We start from the raw sequence: 22,242 nt of genomic DNA, 5'->3' as shown, positions 1-22,242 counted from the left end.
AAACAATACCTTCATTAACCATAAAGTGGCACTTCTCCCTATTCAAGACAAGATTTGTTTGCTCGCATCTCTGCAAAACTCGATCAAGATTGCTTAAACAATCATCAAAAGACTTCCCATAAATAGAGAAGTCATCCATGAAAACCACAACAATATTTTCACAACAGTCAGAGAATATAGCAGTCATACATCTTTGAAAGGTAGCAGGTGCATTGCATAAACCAAAAGGCATATGTCTATAAGCATAAGTTCCAAAGGGACAAGTGAAAGTGGTCGTTTCTTGATCAGGTTGAGAAACATGTATTTTTGAAAATCCAGAGTATCCATCAAGGAAGAGGGTAATGATATTTGATATTTTCTAGTTGCTTTGTTTAATTTTCTGAAATCAATTACCATTCTATAGCCTGTAACAATTCTTTGTGGAATAATTTCATTCTTATCATTAGGAACAAAAGTAATACCTCCCTTCTTAGGGACACAAGGAACATGACTTACCCATCTACTATCAGCTATAGGATAGATTATACCTGCTTCCATAAGTTTTAAGATTTTCGTTCTTACCACTTCCTTCATGTTTGGATTTAACCGACATTGGTGATCAACAACGGGTTTAGCATCAGGTTCCATATTAATATTGTGCTGACATAGAGTGGGACTAATGCCCTTTAAATCAATAGTATATCCAATAGCAGCTCGGTGCTTCCTTAGAACTTTCAATAATCTTTCTTCTTCATGCTCTGAAAGGTTAGCACTAATAATAACAGGATATATCTTCTTTTCATCAAGATAAACATATTTCAAAGTGTCTAGTAATTGTTTTAATTCAAACACAAGATCACCTTTAGGTGGAGGATGACCTCCTAGAGTTTCAATAGGCAAATTGTGTTTAACCACAGGACGTTGTTCAAAGAAAATCTGATCTATTTCATTTCTTTCATGCATATGTAAATCATTTTCATGGTCTAGCGGATATTGTTCTAGTGGATCAGTAGGAGGGACTGCAATAGAAGCAAGACCAACTATTTCATCCTTACTAGGCAACTCTTTTTCATGAAGCTTTCTACTAAACTTGGAGGAATTAAACTCATGAGACTCACTACCAAAACTAACACCGACAATTTGTTTCTCACAATATATTTTAGCACTAACGGTGTTCAAGAAAGGTCTAAGAAGATAATGGGACAAAAGTTATCTTGTGGGGAACCAAGAACAAGAAAATCAGTAGGGTATTTCATTTTCCCACACAAGACTTCAACATATCTAACAATCCCAAGTGGTGTGATGGTGTCTCTATTAGCAAGTTTAATAGTGGCATCTATTTCTTCTATTTCAGCGGGTGCTATGTCATTCATAATTTCTTGATATAAAGTAAAGGGAATAGCACTCACGCTAGCACCTATGTCACATAAACCACGATAATAGTGATCTCCTATTTTAACTGAGACAATGGGCATGCCGACAATGGGTTTAGGATTATCCATTCTATCGGGTTTGGCAATTCTAGTAGCTTCATTACAGAAGTAAATAACATGCCCATCTATATTTTCTTCCAAGAGGTCCTTAACCATAGAAATAGTAGGCTCTACTTTAATTTGTTCATCAGGTTTAGGTGTTCTAATATAACTTTTGTTGACCACAGTTCAAACTTTAGCATGTTCCTTTATCCTAACAGGGAAAGGTGGTTTCTGAATATAAGCAGTAGGAACAACTGGATCAACATTATAAAGTATAGGTGGGTGATATTTAAACCACTTCTCTTTAGGGAGATCAACATGAGTAGCAAATGATTCACAAAAGAAGGCTACTATCTCAGAGTCAAGTCCATATTTAGTGATAAACTTTTGAAAAGCATCGATATTCATAAAAGATTTAACACAATCATATTTAAGCTTAATACCCGACTCTTTACCTTAGTCGAGTTACCAATCTTTAGAGTTGCATTTAATTCTTTCCAAAAGATCCCACCAGAATTCAGTAGTCTTCTTTATAAAAGAACAAACACAATAAGTATCAAGCATGGATCGATCATTATGAGAAAGCCGAGCATAAAAATTCTGGATCATAATTTCTGTTGAGAGCTCATGATTGGGGCATGAATATAACATAGACTTAAGCCTCCCCCAAGCTAGAGCGATACTTTCTCCTTCACGAGGCCAAAAATTATATATGTAGTTCCGATCACGATGACCTAGATGCATAGGATATTTTTTTTGGTGGAACTCCAATTCCAAGATCCAATATCATCGCATAGCCTATACCATGCCAATGCTTTTCCCTTCAAAGATAAAGGGAAACCTTCTTCTTAACTTCATCTCCAGGTAAACCTGCAAGCTTAAACAATCCACAAATTTGTTCCACATATATCAAGTGCATATTAGGATGTTCGGTTCCATCTCCTGCATAAGGATTAGCTAGCAGTTGTTCTATCATACCCGAAGGAATTTCGTATTCAATATTTTTAGTAGGTGCAGTAGGTTGAGGGGTAGCTAATTGTGATTCCGGTCGAGGTGAAGATACCCCGAACAAACCCCTCAAAGGATTGTTTTCCATAGTAACAAGTGACAGTAAATTTCAGCACACTATATAAATGTTTCCTTACCAAATTCCACTTACCAAAGGCTCTTGACTCCCCGGCCACGACGCCGGAAAATAGCCTTGATGACCCAGAAGTATATGGGATCAATTGTATCTCTTTTTGATAAGTAAGAGTGTCGAATTCAACGAGGAGCAGAAGGAAATGACAAGTGGTTTTCAACAAGGTAATGTCTGCAAGTGCTGAAATTGTAAGTAACAGAGTAGTTTGATAGCAAGATAATTTGTAACGAGCAAGTAACGATAATAGTAACAAAAGTGCAGCAAGGTAGCCCAATCCTTTTGAGGCAAAGGATAGGACAAAACGGTCTCTTATAGTAAGAAAAGCGTTTTGAGGGTGCACGGGAATTTCATCTAGACACTTTCATCATGTTGGTTCGATTCATGTTCGCTACTTTGATAATTTGATATGTGGGTGGACCGGTGCCTAGGTGCTGTTCTTACTTGAACAAACCTCCTACTTATGTTTAACCCTCTCGCAAGCATCCGCAACTACGAGAAAAGTATTAAGAATAAATTCTAACCATAGCATTATACTTTTGGATCCAACCAGTCCCTTATGGAATAGCGCATAAACTAGGGTTTAAACTTCTGTCACTCTCGCAACCCATCATTTAATAACTACTCCATAATGCATTCCCTTAGGCCCAAATATGGTGAAGTGTCATGTAGTCGACGTTCACATGACACCACTAAGGGAATCACAACATACATACTATCAAAATATCGAACACATATCAAGTTCACATGATTACTTGCAACATGATTTCTCCCGTGACCTCAAGAACAAAAGTAACTACTCACAAAATGATAATCATGCTCAATATCAGAGGGGTATTAAATAGCATATTGGATCTAAACATACAATCTTCCACCAAATAAACCATATAGTAATCAACTACAAGATGTAATCAACACTACTAGTCACCCACAAGCACCAATCTATAGTTCCGGTACAAAGATTGAACACAGGAGATGAACGAGGGTTTGAGATGAGATGGTGTTGTGAAGATGTTGATGGAGATTGCCCTCCCCAAGACGGGAGAGTTGTTGGTGATGATGATGACGATGATTTCCCCCTCCGGGAGGGAAGTTCCCCCGACAGAATCGCTCTGCCGAAGGGCAAAAGTGCTCCTGCCCAAGTTCCGCCTCGAGACGGAGGCGCTCCATCCTGAAAGTCCTCTCCTTATTTTTTTTCTAGGTCAAAATGACTTATATACCAAAATATGAGTACCGGAGGTGGGCCGAGGGGAGCACAACCCTCCAGGGCACGCCTGGGCTCCCTGGCGCACCCAGGTGGGTTGTGCCCGCTTGATGGGCCCCCTCTGGTACTTATTGGCTCCAATATTCTTCATATATTTCATAAAAAATCTCCGTGAAGTTTCAGCTTGTTTGGAGTTGTGCAAAATAGGTAGCCTGACGTAGCTTTTCCAGGTCCAGATTTCCAGCTGTCGGAATTCTCCCTCTTTGTGTGTACCTTGCATATTATGAGAGAAAAGGCATTATAATTACTCCAAAAAGCATTATTATGCATAGAAACATCATAAATAAGAGTAGGACAACATGATGCAAAATGGACGTATCAAACACAGCTCCTTTAAAGACATTGCCCAAGCAGCCTGAAATATTCCTGTGGGTTACACTGATCCTGCCAAGAAAATCAGTGCAAATTTTAAAAATTTCAGAAGAGCTTTAAAATTGTGGGCCAAGAGTTTGTCATGCCTTAATAGGCAGAATCGGGACTTAAATGCTTGTATTTTCCTCTGGGACTTGATTGAGGAATACAGAGATCTCTTCGTGTTTGAAGGAAACTATAGAACCATCTTAAAAGAATTCATGTTGACAGTACTTAATATTCAGGAGATCTATTGGAAACAAAGAGGTAAAATAAAAGGAGTTAAGTTTGGGGATGAGAACACAAAAATCTTTCATACTAAGGCCTCAATCAATCACAGACATAATAAAATTGCCATGTTACTGAATGAGGATCAAGTGGAAATTATTGACCATGAAGGAAAAGCTGCAATTCTTTGGGAGGCTTCTAAAAAAAGATTGGGACAATTAATGGTCATACAATGCACTTTGATTTGAATGATCTATATGAACAAAGAGTGGAGCCTGAGGTTTTCCAGGATCTTGAGAAGCCTTTTACACAGGAGGAAATTGATGATCTGGTAAAAAAACTTCCTACAGACAAATCTCCAGGTACTGATGGGTTTAACAATGAGTTCATTAAAGCCTGTTGGGACATCATTAAAATGGATATCACTGAGCTTATCATGGCTTTTCATGCCCGTAATGTAAATCTTGAAAGCATCAACACATCCTTCATTACCCCGATCCCAAAAAAGGAAGTGCTAGTTTCCCCTAATGACTTCAGACTAATTTCTTTGCTAAATGGAGTTCTTAAGATAATTACCAAGTTGTTGGCCAATAGATTGCAAAGAGTTATTCTTCAAATGGTACACATTAACCAATATGGAATCCTCAAGAATAGAGTGATCCAAGATTGTCTTGGCCGGGCGTATGAATATATCCATCAATGTCACAAATCAAAAGAAGAGATGTTAGTATTAAACTGGATTTTGAGAAAGCTTTTGACACTATTGAGCATCAAGCTATTATTGATATACTGAAAGCAAAGGGATTTGGAGAAAAGTGGATTTCCTAGATGCAATTACTTTTCACATCAGCCTCATCAGCTGTGATGTTGAATGGAGTTCCTGGCAAAAAATTCTACTGTAGAAGAGGAGTTAGACAGGGTGATCCATTATCTCCATTAATTTTTGTATTGGCTGCAGATCTGCTACAATCAATACTTAATAAGGCCATGAGACTGGGTCTTATTACTTCACCACTTCAAGTCAACTCTTTTCCAGATTTTCCAATAGTACAATATGCAGATGATACCCTGATTCTCATGCAAGCAAATGCAAGATAGCTGATATACCTCAAAGATCTATTAAACACATTTGCCTCAACCACTGGACTAAAAGTCAATTATGGGAAATCAATCATGGTACTCATAAACATTGCAAAAGACAGAGTAAGCATTTTCACTAACACGCTACAATGTGCCAGAGGACAATTTCCTTTTACTTACTTGGTCCTTCCTCTGGGAATTTATAAACCAGCTGTAGAACAATGTTTGCCTCTAGTCAACAGAATTGCTAAGAGATTATCTGGTATCTCTACCTTTATGACTCAGGTAGGTAGATTGCTACTAGTCAAATCAGTGCTTGCATCATTATCAATTTTCTTCATGTGTTGTTTGGACATACCTATCACCATCGAGAAGCAGATCATTAAGTATTTGAGGCATTGTCTCTGGAGAATGCCTGACTTGGAATACCACGGACTAGCACTAGTGGCTTGGCACACAGTTTGCAGGCCCAAAAGTCAAGGAGGTTTGGGAGTCATTGATATCTACACATAAAACAATACTTTGCTCATGAAAAACCTTCATAAGTTCTTCAATAGGCATGGCATACCATGGGATAACCTAATTTGGGAGACATATTATAGTAATGGGAAACTTCCAGGAGATCATAAGGTGGGCTCTTTCTGGTGGAGATCAAACTTAGCACTCGTAGATCATTTCAAAGCCATAGCCAGATGATGTGGGGGATGGTAAAAGTGCCTTGTTCTGGGATGACATGTGGCACCAATTTGTCCTTAAACACAAGTTCCATCACCTTCATACCTTTGTTAGAAATCCACACTTAAATGTCCATCAAGTAATCAACACTGAATATCTTCAAGACCTCTTCTATCTACCACTGACAACACAAGCATATGAGGAATTCTTGGAAATGGAAAATATATGCATTACATTAAGACAGTCTGATTACTTGGACTTGATGGACACATGGAACTATATATGGGGAAATGAATTCTACTCTTCCATTAAAGCCTACAATGTACTGATTGGACACAAACAAACACCACCACACTTCAACTTGATCTGGAGGAGCTCCTGTTAGCCCAAACACAAAGTGTTCTTTTGGATGTTGTTACATGATAGAGTTAACACAAGGAACATGTTAAGAAGAAAAAGCTTTGAACTTGAAGCATACAACTATGCAGTGAGGGATTGTCAGCAGGAAGAAACACTACAACATCTCTTTTGGGGATGCCCTGCCATTCAGTGATGGGATTTCATCTGTCCAATAAGAACACATAATTTGTCAGTGTTAGAAGCATATCAAGACCTAAAAGACAAGCTCAATTACCCCCTTTTTATGGAGATTATCATTCTAGGGCCATGGACTATTTGGATATCCATGAATAATAAGATATTTGAGAATATAACTCCCTCATTTCAGGGCTGGAAATTCATTTTTGAGGAGGAGCTCAAGCTGCTAAAATACAGGATGAAGAGAAAACATGTCTTTCAGTTCCCTGCTTGGTTGGAGGCATTGTTGTAATTGCTTCTTTAGTAGTAGTATAGATTTTGTTTATAGCTTTATTAGTTCTTTTTGCTTGTTAGTTTTTTCTTAGCTTTTTAAGTTTTCTTTCTTTTTTTCTTTTTCTTTTATTTTCTTTCCTTCTTCTTTTGTATTTTGTTTTTGGGCTTACCTCAAGCCTATCAAACAGGTTTTTTTGTTCTCTATTTCTTAATTAATAAAAGTTGTAGTAGGGTTTTATCCTACTGTTTATAGTAAAAAAATAACAACTTTATTATTGCCTCTAGGGCATCTTTCCAACAGTCTCCCACTTGCACTAGTCAACAATCTAGTATTAGATGGTAATGAACCTAACACCCATAGAGTTCTGGTGGTGGTCATGTTTTGTCCATGGAAGAGGTTTAGTTAACGGATCTGCAACATTCAGATCCGTATGTACTTTGCAAATGTTTATGTCCTCCTCTTTGACTGCATCATGGATGGAGTTGAAGCGTCGCTTTATGTGGCTGGTCCTCTTGTGAAACCTTGGTTCCTTAGCTAGAGCAATGACACCAGTTTGCTAGGCAAATGTGTTTAATAGAGCTTTGAGGTATATCAGCTATCTTGCGTTTGCTTGCATGAGAACCAGGGTATCATCTGCATACTACACTACTGGAAAATCTAGAAAAGAGTTGACTTGAAGTGGTGAAGTAATAAGACCCAGTCTCATGGCCTTATTAAGTATTGATTGTAGCAGATCAGCAACCAATACAAAAATTAATGAAGACAGTGGATCACCCTGTCTAACTCTTCTTCTACAATAGAATTTTTTTGTGAGGAACTCCATTCAACATCACAGCTGATGAGGCTGATGTGAAAAGTAATTGCATCCAGGAAGTCTACCTTTCTCCAAATCCCTTTGCTATGAGTATATCAATAATAGCTTGATGCTCAATAGTGTCAAAAGCTTTCTCAAAATCCAGTTTAATTACTAGCATCTGTTCTTTTGATTTGTGACATCGATGGATATATTCATATGCCCAACCAAGACAGTCCTGGATCACTCTGTTCTTGAGGAATCCATATTGGTTAATGTGTACCATTTGAAGAATAACTCTTTGCAATCTATTGGCCAACAACTTGGTAATTATCTTAAGAACTCCATTTAGCAAAGAAATCGGTCTGAAGTCATTAGGGGAAACTGGCACTTCCTTTTTTGGGATCAGGGTAATGAAGGATGTGTTGATGCTTTCAAGATTTACATTACCAGCATGAAAAGCCATGATAAGCTCAGTGATATCCATTTTAATGATGTCCCAACAAGCTTTAATGAACTCATTTTAAAATCCATCAATGCCTGGAGATTTGTCTATAGGAAGGTTTTTTTACCACATCATCAATTTCCTCCTATGTAAAAGGCTTCTCAAGATCTTGGAAAACCTCAGGCTCCACTCTTTGTTGACAAACCACGTCGCAAAACTTGGTGACGCTAGTCTGGATAGTGTGTCAGTAGTACGACAACGACCTCACGTTGCAATGTTGAATGATCTACACGTCGTAGGGTGCAACGTGCTTTCGTGCGTGAAACATTTCATGCACTTGCTACCAGAAGGCCTCTCCTTTGCTCATGCCTACGAAATTCGCGGATACGTCCAATCACGCATCTCACAACAACTCGTCCTCCATGATCGAGTAGCTCACCATCCTTCATACTCTAAAAAACGACATAACATTTGAAAATAAGGTCAATGACATTTGACCGAAGACTTGCCGGGCATGGTGTCCGCCATGGAGGTCGTCAACAGGGGGCGGAGTGTACCTAGGTACAAAAGGTTACAGGGTGGACAACTCTGTTGTAAAGGCGAGAAGGCCCGTCGGTGCGACTTGTGGACGTCCAACAATGCCTCTGTGGCGGCTGGTGACGTACAACAACGGCGGCAGAGGTGGAGGGTGTGGATGCAAAGTAAGGGGGAGAAGGAGCGGAGTGGAAGACAATAGGATCGGGAAGGGGGATTGGGTGGGCCGGGGGTGTCAGAGTCCTACATGTCTGCTGTCCGGACTCGTGTAAAGTTCCCCCACCTTGTCTCCAATTTACGGGAGAAAACACGTCTGAACCGCCCCGCGGACCGATGCGGACCCGATTTAGATGACTTCCGCGGTCCGGACGGGTACAAGCGGTTTACGGATCCGGCTTGAAGATGCCCTTAGTGACACTCAGAATTCTCCAAAACTAAGCCTGCTTAATTATTCTCATTTTCTTTGTAAGAACCTTTGTATTTGTTTTCTCGTGATTAATTTATAGGCAACTTAATCTACCAATTTCTTCAAATAGCGCGAATCAATTTGTAATTGAATGAGTATCCTCAGTTCACGAGGTTTAAATCCTGATGCTTGTATTATTTTAGATAAAAATACTCAAACTAGCGTCGGCAGGCGGTGGTGGGTACGTGAAGAAAGATCTGAAAAAAAAGAGAGAAAGGAGAGCACCGGCTGGGGTCTAGAGGAGAAGAGAAGGAACGAGTGGTGGAGAAATCGCGGTGGAAAGACAAGGTTTGACCCCAGCCAAAAGCGGTGCGTGGGGCTGCGGTGCGTGTCACGCACGCGTGTCACCGCGCGAGATTAGGCCGTTCGGTGGGCCGGTGTACATCATTTATACCAATCCCAATCCCCAACCAAAGCCCCAAGCCCGCACCGCACCGCACCATGACTCCGCCGCCGCAGCCGCAGCCGCAGCCGAGCCATGACTCGCTGCCGGCGCTGCCCGATGACCTCATCGTCGAGATCCTCCTCCGACTGCCGCCTGACGAGCCGGAGTATCTCTTCCGCGCCTCCCTCGTCTGCAAGCTCTGGGGCAACCTCCTCTCCGGCCGCGCCTTCCGCCGCCGCTACCGCGAATTCCATCAAGCACTTCCCGTGCTGGGATTCTTTCGTAACCTGTCCGGCCTAGCCCGCTTCGTCCCCACTACGGCATTCCGCCCTCCCGACTCCGGCAAAAGCTTCGCCTTCGATTGCCGCCATGGCCGCGTCCTCCTGAGCGACCGCAGCTTCCCGGATTCCTTTACCCTCTGGGACCCCATGACCAACGAGAAGCAGCGCGTGCGCCACCCCGCCATCCGGGGGAGTTGCTACAACGCGGGGGTGTTCTGCGCCACGCCCGGCTGCGACCACTTTGACTGCCATGGGGGTCCTTTCCTGGTGGCCTTCGTCGGCACGGACCCCGACGACGACGGCGCGCGCGCCTGCCTCTACTCTTCAGAGACCGGTGTGTGGAGCTCGCCGTCCTATGTTGAGTTCGGTTATGAGCTCGATTCCTATGTCGACTCGATGCCCCCCGTCATGGTGGGAGACGCTCTCTACTTCACCTGTGGGACCGGCAGCCTGATCCTGCGCTACAACTTGGCCGGCGATCGGGGCCTATCAGTGATCGATGCCATGGACGTTTACGAGGGTGGGGATAACCAGGATGGGGGTGGCGTTGTCATCATGCCAGTGGAAAATGGTGGACTTGGGCTCGCTGTCCTTAACATGTTCACCCTCTACCTGTGGGTGCTGAAGACGGGTCCTGGCAGAGCCGCGCGGTGGAAAAAAAGTGGGGTCATCAAGCTCGATATGCTCTCCATTGGCGACCCAAGGCACTCACTGTGTCTGCTGTCCGCCTTTGCCAAGGGCCGCGCTTCCGATGTCATTTTCGTCAGCACGCATGCTGGTGTCTTCATGATCGAGCTCAAGTCGGAGCAAGTGACCAAGGTGTGCGAGAAGGGATTGTTCAATGTCTTTCCTTACATGAGCTTCTGTACTCCAGGTACTATCCTCAACCTTACCAAGTTCTATACGATTGAACTTTGTGGACATTCCCCCGCAAATAAAAATAAAAAAAGTTTGTGGACATTCAGTCATAATGGAATATATATAGAACTGAGTTTGCAATTTGTAAGATTTACCTAGGCAATCGTCGATACATATATTGTGTTGATGTGCTCTATTGCTCTGTCTCCTTATTTTCTTTTTGATGGCACTGCAATTTTTATATCTCAAAAAAAAATGTTATGAACAAAAGGCTTGAGATAAGCCACAAAATAGGAAAACTGCATATCTATATGTAATCCAAACAAGCAAAGCAAAGCAATATTACATGATCAGCTATTCTTGCAGCCATGACTTAACAAACTCTGCCCATTGTTGCCATTTAAATAAAGGCGCCACGGTCAATGTTATCATTGCTGGTGTAACACATCATGCTACAACAGGGGCGGTCTGAAGTGAAACTGATGGCATGGCGACCCAAGGATGTGGCAACAGAGAAAATTTCTTTAACATTGCAAATCAAAGGCGACAAAATAAGCTTTTTTTGAAAAAGTTAATACAACAAACTAGTCGACACAACACTAACTAAAAGATAACCGGGCTTGGTTTACACAAGTATGCACACATGCAAGAGCATTGTCCAACAAAACTATTCATCTACGACACTAATAACTACTTAAAAAAATATACTACACTAATAACGAGCTAGTAGAAATAACATGTTATGGAGTAAACAACCAAAACATGGTAAATTAGTACCACCAAGTATTAAATTGAATACAGTGACTATGTAACATTTTTTTTAGAAAAGAGGCACTTGCCGGCTTTAGCGAACTGAAGCCCTTTTAGCGTTTACAACAATGGTTCAACACAAATAAAGGGGAAAACATAAGCGAGGTTCGACACAAATCCATCAGGGTCAAAGGCTCAAGAGCCGGCACACACCACAAACTAGACGACAGTGCTACTGCAGTATTGCTTTCATGATTTTAGCTTGGAGATTATTTACTAGGGCAGGTAATGATGCCATTGCCATGCATGCATCCCAGCGCTTAAGTAATATGAGCCATTCACACCTTTGCAAACATGCAAGATGAGGCCCCTCCAGACCAGGGGCCCAAGACGGTTAGCTCTCTGCCCCTGCCTCACTTTGGCCTGGATTACTTCAGAGTTGAGGGTTAAGTTGTTGTGGTATGAGCATAATAATGTTAGAAATATCATTTGATCAGTTGGCCAGTAGTTTGCAGACCATAGAGACATTTGTCTTTCCGGAAATGGTTATGCAATTTACTAAATAAAGAGGGTCTAATGTTGAGTTTGGGACTAAAGGCTTTGTCGCTGTTGTTGTAATTTTGAGTTTGTTGAGAAAATATCTCAAGAATAGTGTGCTGTACTGCTGTCTATGTACTCCCTCCGTCCGGAAATACTTGTCGCAGAAATGCATAAAAATGGATGTATCTAGAACTAAAATACATCTAGATACATCCATTTCGCCGACAAGTATTTCCGGACGGAGGGAGTATTAATTAAGGTTAAACAAATCTTGCAGCTTACTGCTGTACATTAGTTTTTGGATCGATAGTTGGCTAGATGTTGGACATCTTCCTCAGCAATTCCCTAGAGGCTTTTGAAACTTAACTTTCAGCAGAACTGTGATGGTGAACAAGTTTTCTTTTTCAGAGGTCTTGCGGGCATATTAGGTTCATAAGAACGTCAGTAGCAAAGTACTCCATCCGTTCACAAATACAAGATGTTTTGGATATTTCGGTATGGACTACATATGGACTGAAATGATTGAACAAACACACTAAAACATGTCTATTTACGATGCATAAAAAAGTCAGAACATCTTACATTTGTTTTTTTGAACGGTCACGGGGGGAGAGGATCCCCACCTGAATATATTGCTCAAAAAGCTGCCAAAGCCAAGAGTCACCCCTTAAGCTTTGGCTGATCCAGTTTATAAGGGAAACCGGATCAAAAACCTAAACAAGTTGACCCCGTTTATGAGGGAAACCGGGCCGAAAACCATACAGGTAATAAGGTTACAGAAGATGAGGAAAAAGTGCCACCCAGGAGAGGGCATGACCTAGCTAGCAGGCAGAAAGACCAACACCATGAGAGACACAAGTAGATGTGGGGTTCTGTCGAGGGATCACAATACCAAGACTCTGCAAACAACCTAACGCACGGCACCAGCGTGCGTACCGAGCCCCACGGCACAACAGAGGATCAACCATAATCAACGAGTGCCAAACCATAACACGAACCTTGACTGGAAGATCCGCCACGGGCGGTCAGAACGATTAGCAGGTTGGGGAGGCATCATTGCGTCGTCATTGAGCAAAGGTGAACCAAGACAACACCAAGAGCCGAAAGCTCGCCGCAGCACAACGGCAACCATGGGAGGGTCTTGAGCATGCATAGCAACAGGACGGAGACCACGCGAAGGACAGCCAAAGAGAAACACATGAAGAAGAAACACACCACCGTCGGCCCCAAGCTCGCCGCACCACCACCACCAAAACGCACCACCCTCAACCACACGCCGCATCAGGAACCGTCGCTTTGGGCCCCCAAGATGACGCCTCCAAGGAGGAAGTGTTGTCGAAGACGCAACACCATCATCCGATCCGGCGAGCCTGATCTTAGGTTTTCACCCGGTGACCACAAAGCAGAGTACCGTAGGTGCTGGAGCTCCACAGCAGCACCTCCTGCGAGGAAGGCGACGTCCATAGACGCTGCTGCCGCCGGCATCGACAAAGTCGATGCAAGGTTCTCACCCGGAGTTTGAGCACATCCCACATCCCTACAGCAAGACGGCCTGAACCACGCCGAAGCAGATCCACGCGACATAGCTCGGAGACCACGCCTCTAGGAAGGTATTCGACGCCGGTGTGGCGCCGTCATGGTCGGCTCACACAATGGGTGAGCAGGGATTTCTCCCAGAGCACAAGCGCACAGGACCCGAATCGGCCCAGTGAGGTCAAGATCGCCAGATCGGGGACGGGAACGTCGGCAAACTCCGACCACTGCCAAAACTGGAGCCGGCACGCCGGCCGCTCCAGTCCCACCTCGCCCCGCAACTCCCCATACTCGCGCCCACCCTGATGCAGCACCGCAGCAACCCCCAGGAGCCAGCAGGAAGCCGACCCGCGTGGAGATGAAGGACCCGAAGGGAGGAAGGGGGGCGCCACCCCACCCCCACTCGCTGGGAAGGAGCCGCCGGGCCGCAACCCCGGATCCAGCCAACGACGCCCCCGCGGCTGCCACCCGCCGGAGGCGCAGCCTTGAGGTCATCACCCGCCGGAGCCGCAATGCCAGATCCGCGCCGCCAGAGGCCAGAGCGCCCGAGCCGCGCCCCGCCCACTCGGGCCACCCCGCGCGCCTTCCCGAACGCGGACGCCCATGCCAGCGCGCGCACCCGCGCGAGCGCCACGCCGAGTTCCCGCCGAAGCAGACGGCCCGCGCCGCCCCTCCGCGAGCTGGAGGGAAAGGACCCCGCCGCCGCCGAGCCGCGCGGGCTTCGCCCGGCGACTTTCGCCGGCGGCGGCGAGGGAAGGTGGGGATGGAGGGGAGCTTGCTGGCGACGCCTAGGGTTCGCTCCCTGGCGGGCGGGAGCGACCAGGGGAGGAGCGTTTGTATCTGCACCTCACATCTTACATTTGTGAGCTGAGCGAATATCTATTTACGAGGTATTTGTTTTTCTTTTGTAGCATTAGATACAGTGAGAAGATAGATTATATGCACTTCCGTTTACAGTATCACTGGTATCTACTAGTATTATATATAGTCAACTGTTGTATCATCAGTGGCTCCCTGCAAAGAGATCTTAGTGGCAAAGTAATCTATTTTAGTACCACTTTAATTTATCTACCTTCTGATCATGTTTGCGATGTTCTAGAAAAAGTACTCCCTCCGTCCCATAATATAAGAGCATTTTTGACACTATTGTAGTGTAAAAAATGCTCTTATATTATGGGATGGAGGAAGTAAAAAACTAAACTAATGTTTGCTCTTTGTTGTCATGTTATGTGAGTGTCTGATGTAGTTTATTATGACTGTGGCTTGGTAGAAATCATTTTGCATGTTCCTTTGCATGCATAAACCACTGGTTTGTATACAAAACTTGTCTGAATTTGTTATTCAATTCGTTCAGGTGTCATTACATTCCTCTAATAAGTAGTTTAGCTTTCGAGACTGCACGCTGGCCCAGTGGTGACGCAGCTCAGTTGAGTCTCTTGCCAAAGTTCATACCATGTGTCAAAATTAACTCCCCTTGTTATTTCGTGGGTAGAATATTCAGCGTCTCTTGTTGCTTCTTTCTTCTTAGTACAATGACCTGATGGTTTCTTTTCCATTTTGGTGGAGTTCTTCTATTCTAATAGAGTTTACTGTGTAGCATTCACTGCTTATCAGTTCTACCAATATCCCAGGTCCTCAGTCTGTTGCTATGCACCGATAGTGCTAAGCTGAGTGACAGTCATGAGTGCCTGTGCCTTCAGTCAGATCCCTGTCTTCCCTGAAAACAGCTGGTTACGCCTTGGGCAGGTTTCGCATTCCTTTGACTAATAAACATCCATTGGTGCACTCCCGTTTTAGGCATATTTGGGCACTCCTTCAATCTCAAACATGCCAGTCCAGTCTGTTTCATTCCTATTGCTGACAAACTGTATCCACAGCCTCCGTCACCACGCCTCCACAGCTCGTCGTCGGTCGCCCCGGCCATGACGGCTCCTTCGTCCTCAACCCTCGCATCTAGACTGCCTTCCACCCTAGATGGAGATTGGATGGGCACCACGGGCGGCCTATAGGCAGCGGCAGCGCGGCCCGGCAATCAATGTCGAGCGCCGAGAAGGGAGGCGGATTGCCGAGAGCGCGTTGGTGAGGAGAGTTAGATGGCGCGGCTTTTGTGCGGTTGTCGAGGTAGTGACCCAGACGGCGCTGGTGGCACCAGCCGAGGATGAGACTTTGACGATGACGTCGGGCTGACTGTCGAGATGGAGACAGCGGAAAACGGCCTTGCGGTGACCAGCATCTCTGGCCCCCTCCCGGCGAGCTCGGCGGACTCAAGATCCTGGACACGCTGGGCATCTACACGACACTGCTCTCCAGTCTGATCGCGCTGAAGCTCGGCGAGTTCCTTGGGTTGCAGCAGGCTGTAGCTGCCCTACACGATGACGCAGCCGCGTACGACCGGTTCCTCACGGCCACCGTGCGCATGCCCTAACAGTCGTCGCGCCGCGAGCTCCGGCTGGCCGCACACCGCCGTAAGCGCACTGAGCGCACTGAGCTCTGCCAACGCCCACCACATACGGTCGACCAGTGAGCCACCTGCACCGCTGCGATGCGTTGCGTGAGCCCCTCCATGGCTTCGTGCTCGCCACCGCAGAGTCGCGTCACGCTGGCCGTCAGCCCGTCACCATGGCCACGGAGTGCGAGCTAAGCCACGCGCTGTTGGAACCTCGCCGACAATCGGCACCACCGTTTTCTCCCTCACTTGTCGGAAGCCTCCCGCAGCTGCCACCGTTGCGCCCTGCAGCCGCTGTGCCTCCTGCCTCAGATCAACGCCCAGACGGAGAGGACGCACACACGTGAAAGAAGGGAAGAGGGCCTCGCCGGAGAAATCCAGCTCGCGTGGACTTCCGCCCGTCCAAGGGCTTCGTTGGTGAGCCCCAGAAAACCGTTGAAACCCACCTCGCCTGCTGCACTCCCCGCACGGACAACGCGGTTGATGGTCTAGCTAGCCTGCGCACACATCCGGGCCGCCGCGGACTCCCTGTGCAGACAACGCGATCGGTGGCCTATCCTGCGCGCACATCCCGGCTGGCCTGGGTACCTAGCAGGTTAGACTCGTGGCATGCCAGGTGCCGCTAGCTATGAAACGCTGCATGCCGCTGGCCATATGGAACGCAACTCAAGAAAATCGATACCCGCGAGACGAAGAGCGGACCATGTAATCTAGTCTAGTCTGGATTGATGAAGAAACGAAGCTCGCAAAACCAATGAGAAGCCTATTTATAGGAACAAAAAGCAACGAAAAAAAGGACACGAACCATCGAGAGAGGGCGGAGCCTTCTGGAGATCAGGAATGTAGCGGCGCCGAGAAATATCGAGTGCGAACAGGCTAAGCGGCACTGACCATCAGCAGCAGCACACGCAAACTTGCATGCATCCACGTAGTCACATCACACATGTGTCTATTCCTAACATGCATCCAACTCAATCAAAAAATAGTAGCGTCTCTATACTAAACAATGGAAGGAGCCTCTAGATCAGGCGGTGGAAGCGGCAACGTTTTCAGTATGGAAGGGCACATGCAGCCCAAATAACGAACGAAGCCCACACACGTTACGCAAATGCCAAAGGGAGGCTGCACAACCAGGTCAACGGGTCAGCAGGGCCCACGCGCACAATAAATTGCTAACTGCACCCACAAACTACCACGCACGTTAAGAAAATTGTTATTGCAAGTGTAGAGGCACCAGACGTTTTCTACCCCATAGCCTACCAACTTAATGCACGTGCCATCATACGATACGTCTAGGCGTCACAGTCAAACAAGCGGAGAAACATCAAGGCAAAAACGTCCCCGGAAATAGAGGCTTGGTTATGTTGACTTAGGTCCTTCGGTGGTGTTCGTTGTGAGTTATTATTAGGCTTGCTGTTGGCCTCAACCTCGGTTTGTTTCTATATTGCTGATGCACTTTGTTAAATACCTTGTCAGAACCCGTGAGGTTCAATATATGAATATAGGGAGCAGTTTCACGATGGTACTATAAATCTTATGAGTTCAGAATTAACATGTCTAATGTTAGTCCTAATGCAGAGCTTACTCTGATAACATTTTCAGGTCGTGCTAATGGGAGATTGCCATCTCCAGCGACAACCCAGTGATAACGAGCTGCTCAATGATGGTTAAGTACCAAGTGGGCAAATTTACGCCTTGGTTCTGCTGGTTACCATGCTGCGTTGAACTAGTGCTTTTGTTTCCATTGGGAAGGTTAAGTAAGAACGTTGTTAATCACCGTGACCAGTTGTGGTTCTTGTCAAATTGTCTGTGATCATGAGTCCGAAACTAGCTTGCTGTTCCTGTCATATTTGTCGCAACCACCTAAAAGTTAATGTGTGCATTGGCGCGTGTGTGCATGCATGTATGCGTTTCCTGAAAATGACTTGAATTTGTTTGCCCATGTTGTAGTTGAGCTTGAGTACACCCAGGAAAATATTGGCAGTTAAATGGCTGAATTATCTATATACTGATGTCCTAAGAACATCTACAACCGGACCTCCGTATCCGTCGCCCGGGCGGCCTGGCTGGTCACTATGCGGATGCAAAATTGCCACTCAGTGCGTCTTGCAAACACGGCCTGAATGACCGGCAACCCCCATATTTGGGCAGATATGGGACGCGTCCGCCATGTTGAATCCGGCCAATTGTAGCCCATCTGATCCCATATACGTTGGATCTGGCCCACCGTGACCCATCTGATCCATATAAATACAACCGGCTTAGTCCACGGTAGCCATTGGATTCGACTTTGAGATGTCCGGATCCGAGGACTGGATGCTCATCTCTTGAAGTCTTGAGGAGCAGATGGCCATTTGCAAGATGGTGGCGGCTTTGACAACACGTGAGGCAGAGATGGAGGATGCCTTCCGTGCACGCATAACCGATAAGCGGTGAATAAAGACCAAAGCAGGGCGGTCCGTGCCATGGCTAAACTGCCCCAAGGAGGAGAAGGACAAGGACGATGGCAAATTGGAAAACATATATGAACTATGTATATAATTTAGCGTTGCATGAGACTAGTATGAATTTAAGGATTTGGTTTGATGGATCCGGTCGTGGATGCGGACTTTGGATGCCTGCTTGGTCACAATATCCAACTTACATCCATGTTAACATGTTTAAATTTGATGTTTACATTAATTTGTGAAAATGACATGTTAAAATAGTTTATTTCATAACTAAATAATTGTAGCTCTGAATTAAATATTCTATATATGTAACATGTCTAGAAAACATGTAGATTAACATGGTGCACTTACTTTACATGTTTAACAACAATAAAATTGTGTTTTAGGGCAGAATAGTACCAATTTCAAAAATTACTTATGGGGAATTTTCTGAATTGTTATTTGTTGTTTCCGGTCTCATTTAAACTTGTTTAGATAGATAGTTTGCTCATGCTTCACCTCTTACCATGTTGACCAACATTTAAAATTGATGAGTACATAAACAGGGTGGAATGCAATATTTGAATGTGGAGTTTCGTCAGCTTCACTTAATGTGTAGTATTGGATTGTGCACCTTGCCATGTCATGCCTCATTAAACCGGACATGCATCATACTTGGTTGTGCACCATGCCATGATTATGTGATGTTTGCTTACCGTGTTGTTTGCTTCTTTTCGGCTGTGCTTCTTCTCGATAGTTCTTGGTAATGTTACGAGTATGAGGATTCGTTCGACTACGATTGTTCGGCTACTTCATGGATTTGATCTTCTTCCAAGCGAGATTCCAGGCAAGATGATCATTACCTTGGATATCACTATTATCTTTGCTTGCTAGTTATCTCGATGCTATCGCTATGTCTTGCTACCTATCCCTTGTTTGTCAAGCCTCCCAATTTGCCAGGATAAGCCTCTAACCCCCACCTTCCTAGCAAATTGTTTGTTTGGATATATTACTGTTTTGCTCAACCCCTCTTATAGCGTTGCTAGTTGCATGTTGTTCCATGTTGGGACATGGATATCATGGGATATCTCTCTTATTTAATTAATGCATCTATATACTTGATTGTGTGCGGAAGGCTCAGCCTTTTGCCTGGTGTTTTATTCTACTCACGCCGCCTTAGTTTCTGTCATACCGGTGTTATGTTTCTTGATTAGCTTTCCTAACATGATTGGGGTTTATGACCCCCTTGACAGTTTGCTTTGAATAAAACTCTTCCAGCAAGACCCAACATTGGTGTTAACATTTGCCTAACTAGATAAAATGCATATGGAGTAGCTAACCCACAAATAATTAATCAACAAACCGGGCCAGTGCCCCTCATGAGTATTGGTCCAAACTAGAGCACTGTGTGGGGCCGTCCCTTGGTAACTTGGGGTCTTTGCTACATGTACGTGTCGCTTGTCCGATCGTGGTCTGATTACGAGATATGTGTGACTCCAATCGGGGTGTTGGCATGTCGGGAGGTCTTACTGGTTTTGTTTTACCATTGTCGAAATGTTTTTTGCATCGGGATTCCGGTGATGCTTCGGGCTATCCCGATGTTGAGGTCTTCCAAAGCTGATTGTGGCAGTTTGTGATGGACTAAGTTGAGACACCCCTGCATGGTTAGATCTTTCGGAAGCCGTACCCGCGGTTATGTGGCAACTTGAAAATTTATAATACCCGGTTGTAGAGAACTTGACCCTAAACTTCAAATAAAATACATCAACCGCGTGAGTAACCATGATTGTCTCCTTTCAAGGAAGTTCAGGAAGAGAACACGCCGGGGTTATGATTGACTCGTAAGTAGGTGTTCAGGATCATTTCTTGATCATACTAGAATGCGACTGACTATACATAGTTTACTCTTCTTATTCTTGTACTCATAAGTTAGCCACACACAAATGCTTAGTGCTCGCTGCAACCTCACCACTTAACCATTCCATACCCATTAAGCTTTGCTAGTTCTAATACCCATGGTAATGGGATTGCTGAGTCCTTGTGGCTCACAGATTACTACAACAACAAGTGCAGGTATAGGTAAAGCGATGTTGTGACATGACAGCGATGCTTGTTCTTTTTGGAGTTCTTCTGCTTCTTCTTCTTCGACGATCATATGATGGGTTTCCAGTTGGCAGCCTGAGACATCGCAGGGTGGATGTCGTTCTTCTTTCGTTTGATTTCATCTGTAGTCTGATCTTGCTCTTCTATATGATGATTGCTATGCTTTGATGTATTGAGATATTCATGTTGTAGCTTGTGGCGAGTGTAAGCCTTTATCTGGTATTCTCATCTATTCAGTATATGGTATGTTGTAATGATATCCACCTTGCTATGCGCTCGATACGCGATTCTACCCAATCATAAATTCATCATGTGATCGGGATAGAATTACATCCGGACGCGGACATATAGGGGCATAGGTTAGCCAACTCCGGTTGTAGGTGCTCTAATACCTATGTACAAGGGACAATGAGAAGCATCATATACTAATATCATGTATATGATACTAGCACTAGTGCAGGAAACCCTTATAGAATTTGCCAGCAGCAACTATCGGCTAGAAAGAAATGCGGCCGCTAACTCGGCCAACTACCGGCGGCGTCCAGAAAAATTATGGGCGCTTCTACTATTACTGTACTAGCAGCGTTCACTAGAAATAAACGCTGCTACTACTCTACACCAAAAAAGGAGCTATTCTGTCGCGAAACACCAGCAAGGTTTGACAAAGGCACATGCCACAAGATGGTAATAAACTAGCAACATTCAACTTATCTTAATGGCTACAAAAGTAACTTGCATCACCACATTGGACCATCACAAGTTTGTGTTCAAACAACCAACAACACTTCAGCAGACGGATCGCTGCTAATGGGTGTTAATATAGCGGTGCATCAATTGAATGCGTGCTGCTAAGGTGTTCTCAGATTCAAATTAATGTGTTGCTTGGCGAGCAGATACCGGCGAGCCGTGGACATACGCATAGCTTTTGTGTAACACATTGAATTATAACCACATATTCTAGTAATCACATGCATGATGGCACCATGCAAAGTTTTTTTAAACAATATTTATAATATTTTATATATCTGCTTAAAATTTTAAAGTTTTAGTAGCAGCTTGCATGCTAGAAGAGAAACACTACTAACCATCACACTAGCAACGTTTGGCATGGAAGACACGTTGCTAAATGCACTAATATATTATGTTGTTCTAAACACCTCATATAAATCCAAAAATTGGTGATACAACTTTGATTTGGCTGCATTAGGTGTATACAATTTTTTAGATCACAAAAATATCAACACTACCTTGCCCCTCACAAATTGGACACTTCCCTCCTTCGAGTCTACGAATCTCCCAGACATCGATAGGTCGTCAACATATCTCATAACTATTGTGTAGTACATTGAATTTTTAACCACAATTTTAGTGATCACATGCATGCTGACACCATACAATGTTTTTTCAAACAACATTTACAACATTTTGTACATCTGCTTAAAATCTTAAAGTTTCATTAGCAACGTGCACCCGAGTAGGGAAACACCGCTAACCATCACACTAGCAACGTTCGACACGAAATACACGCTGCTAACAGCACTAATATATTATGTTGTTCTAAAATAGCAAACCCACCTCATATGAATCCAAAATTGAAGATGCAACTGTGATTTGCCTGCATTAGATGTATACAAGATCTTTAGGTCACAAAAATAGCAACAGTACATTGCCCCTCACA

At 44.4% G+C, this 22,242-nt stretch overlaps 1 protein-coding gene across 1 annotated transcript; it reads left to right on the top strand.

Moving 5' to 3' along the window:
- Nucleotides 1–9,623: 9,623 nt before the first annotated feature.
- Nucleotides 9,624–18,021, top strand: LOC123045071 (uncharacterized). Its single transcript, XM_044467996.1, has 2 exons — nucleotides 9,624–10,779; nucleotides 17,635–18,021. The coding sequence occupies exons 1-2, from the start codon at nucleotides 9,681–9,683 to the stop codon at nucleotides 17,676–17,678; spliced, it is 1,143 nt and encodes a 380-aa protein (XP_044323931.1). The 5' UTR covers nucleotides 9,624–9,680; the 3' UTR covers nucleotides 17,679–18,021.
- The last annotated feature ends 4,221 nt before the right edge of the window (nucleotides 18,022–22,242 follow it).

The sequence above is a fragment of the Triticum aestivum genome, chromosome 2B (genome assembly GCF_018294505.1).
Source record: "Triticum aestivum cultivar Chinese Spring chromosome 2B, IWGSC CS RefSeq v2.1, whole genome shotgun sequence".
NCBI lineage: Eukaryota > Viridiplantae > Streptophyta > Magnoliopsida > Poales > Poaceae > Triticum > Triticum aestivum.
The sequence above is the reverse complement of the archived record's forward strand: the minus strand, read 5'-3'. Positions and strand labels throughout refer to the sequence as shown.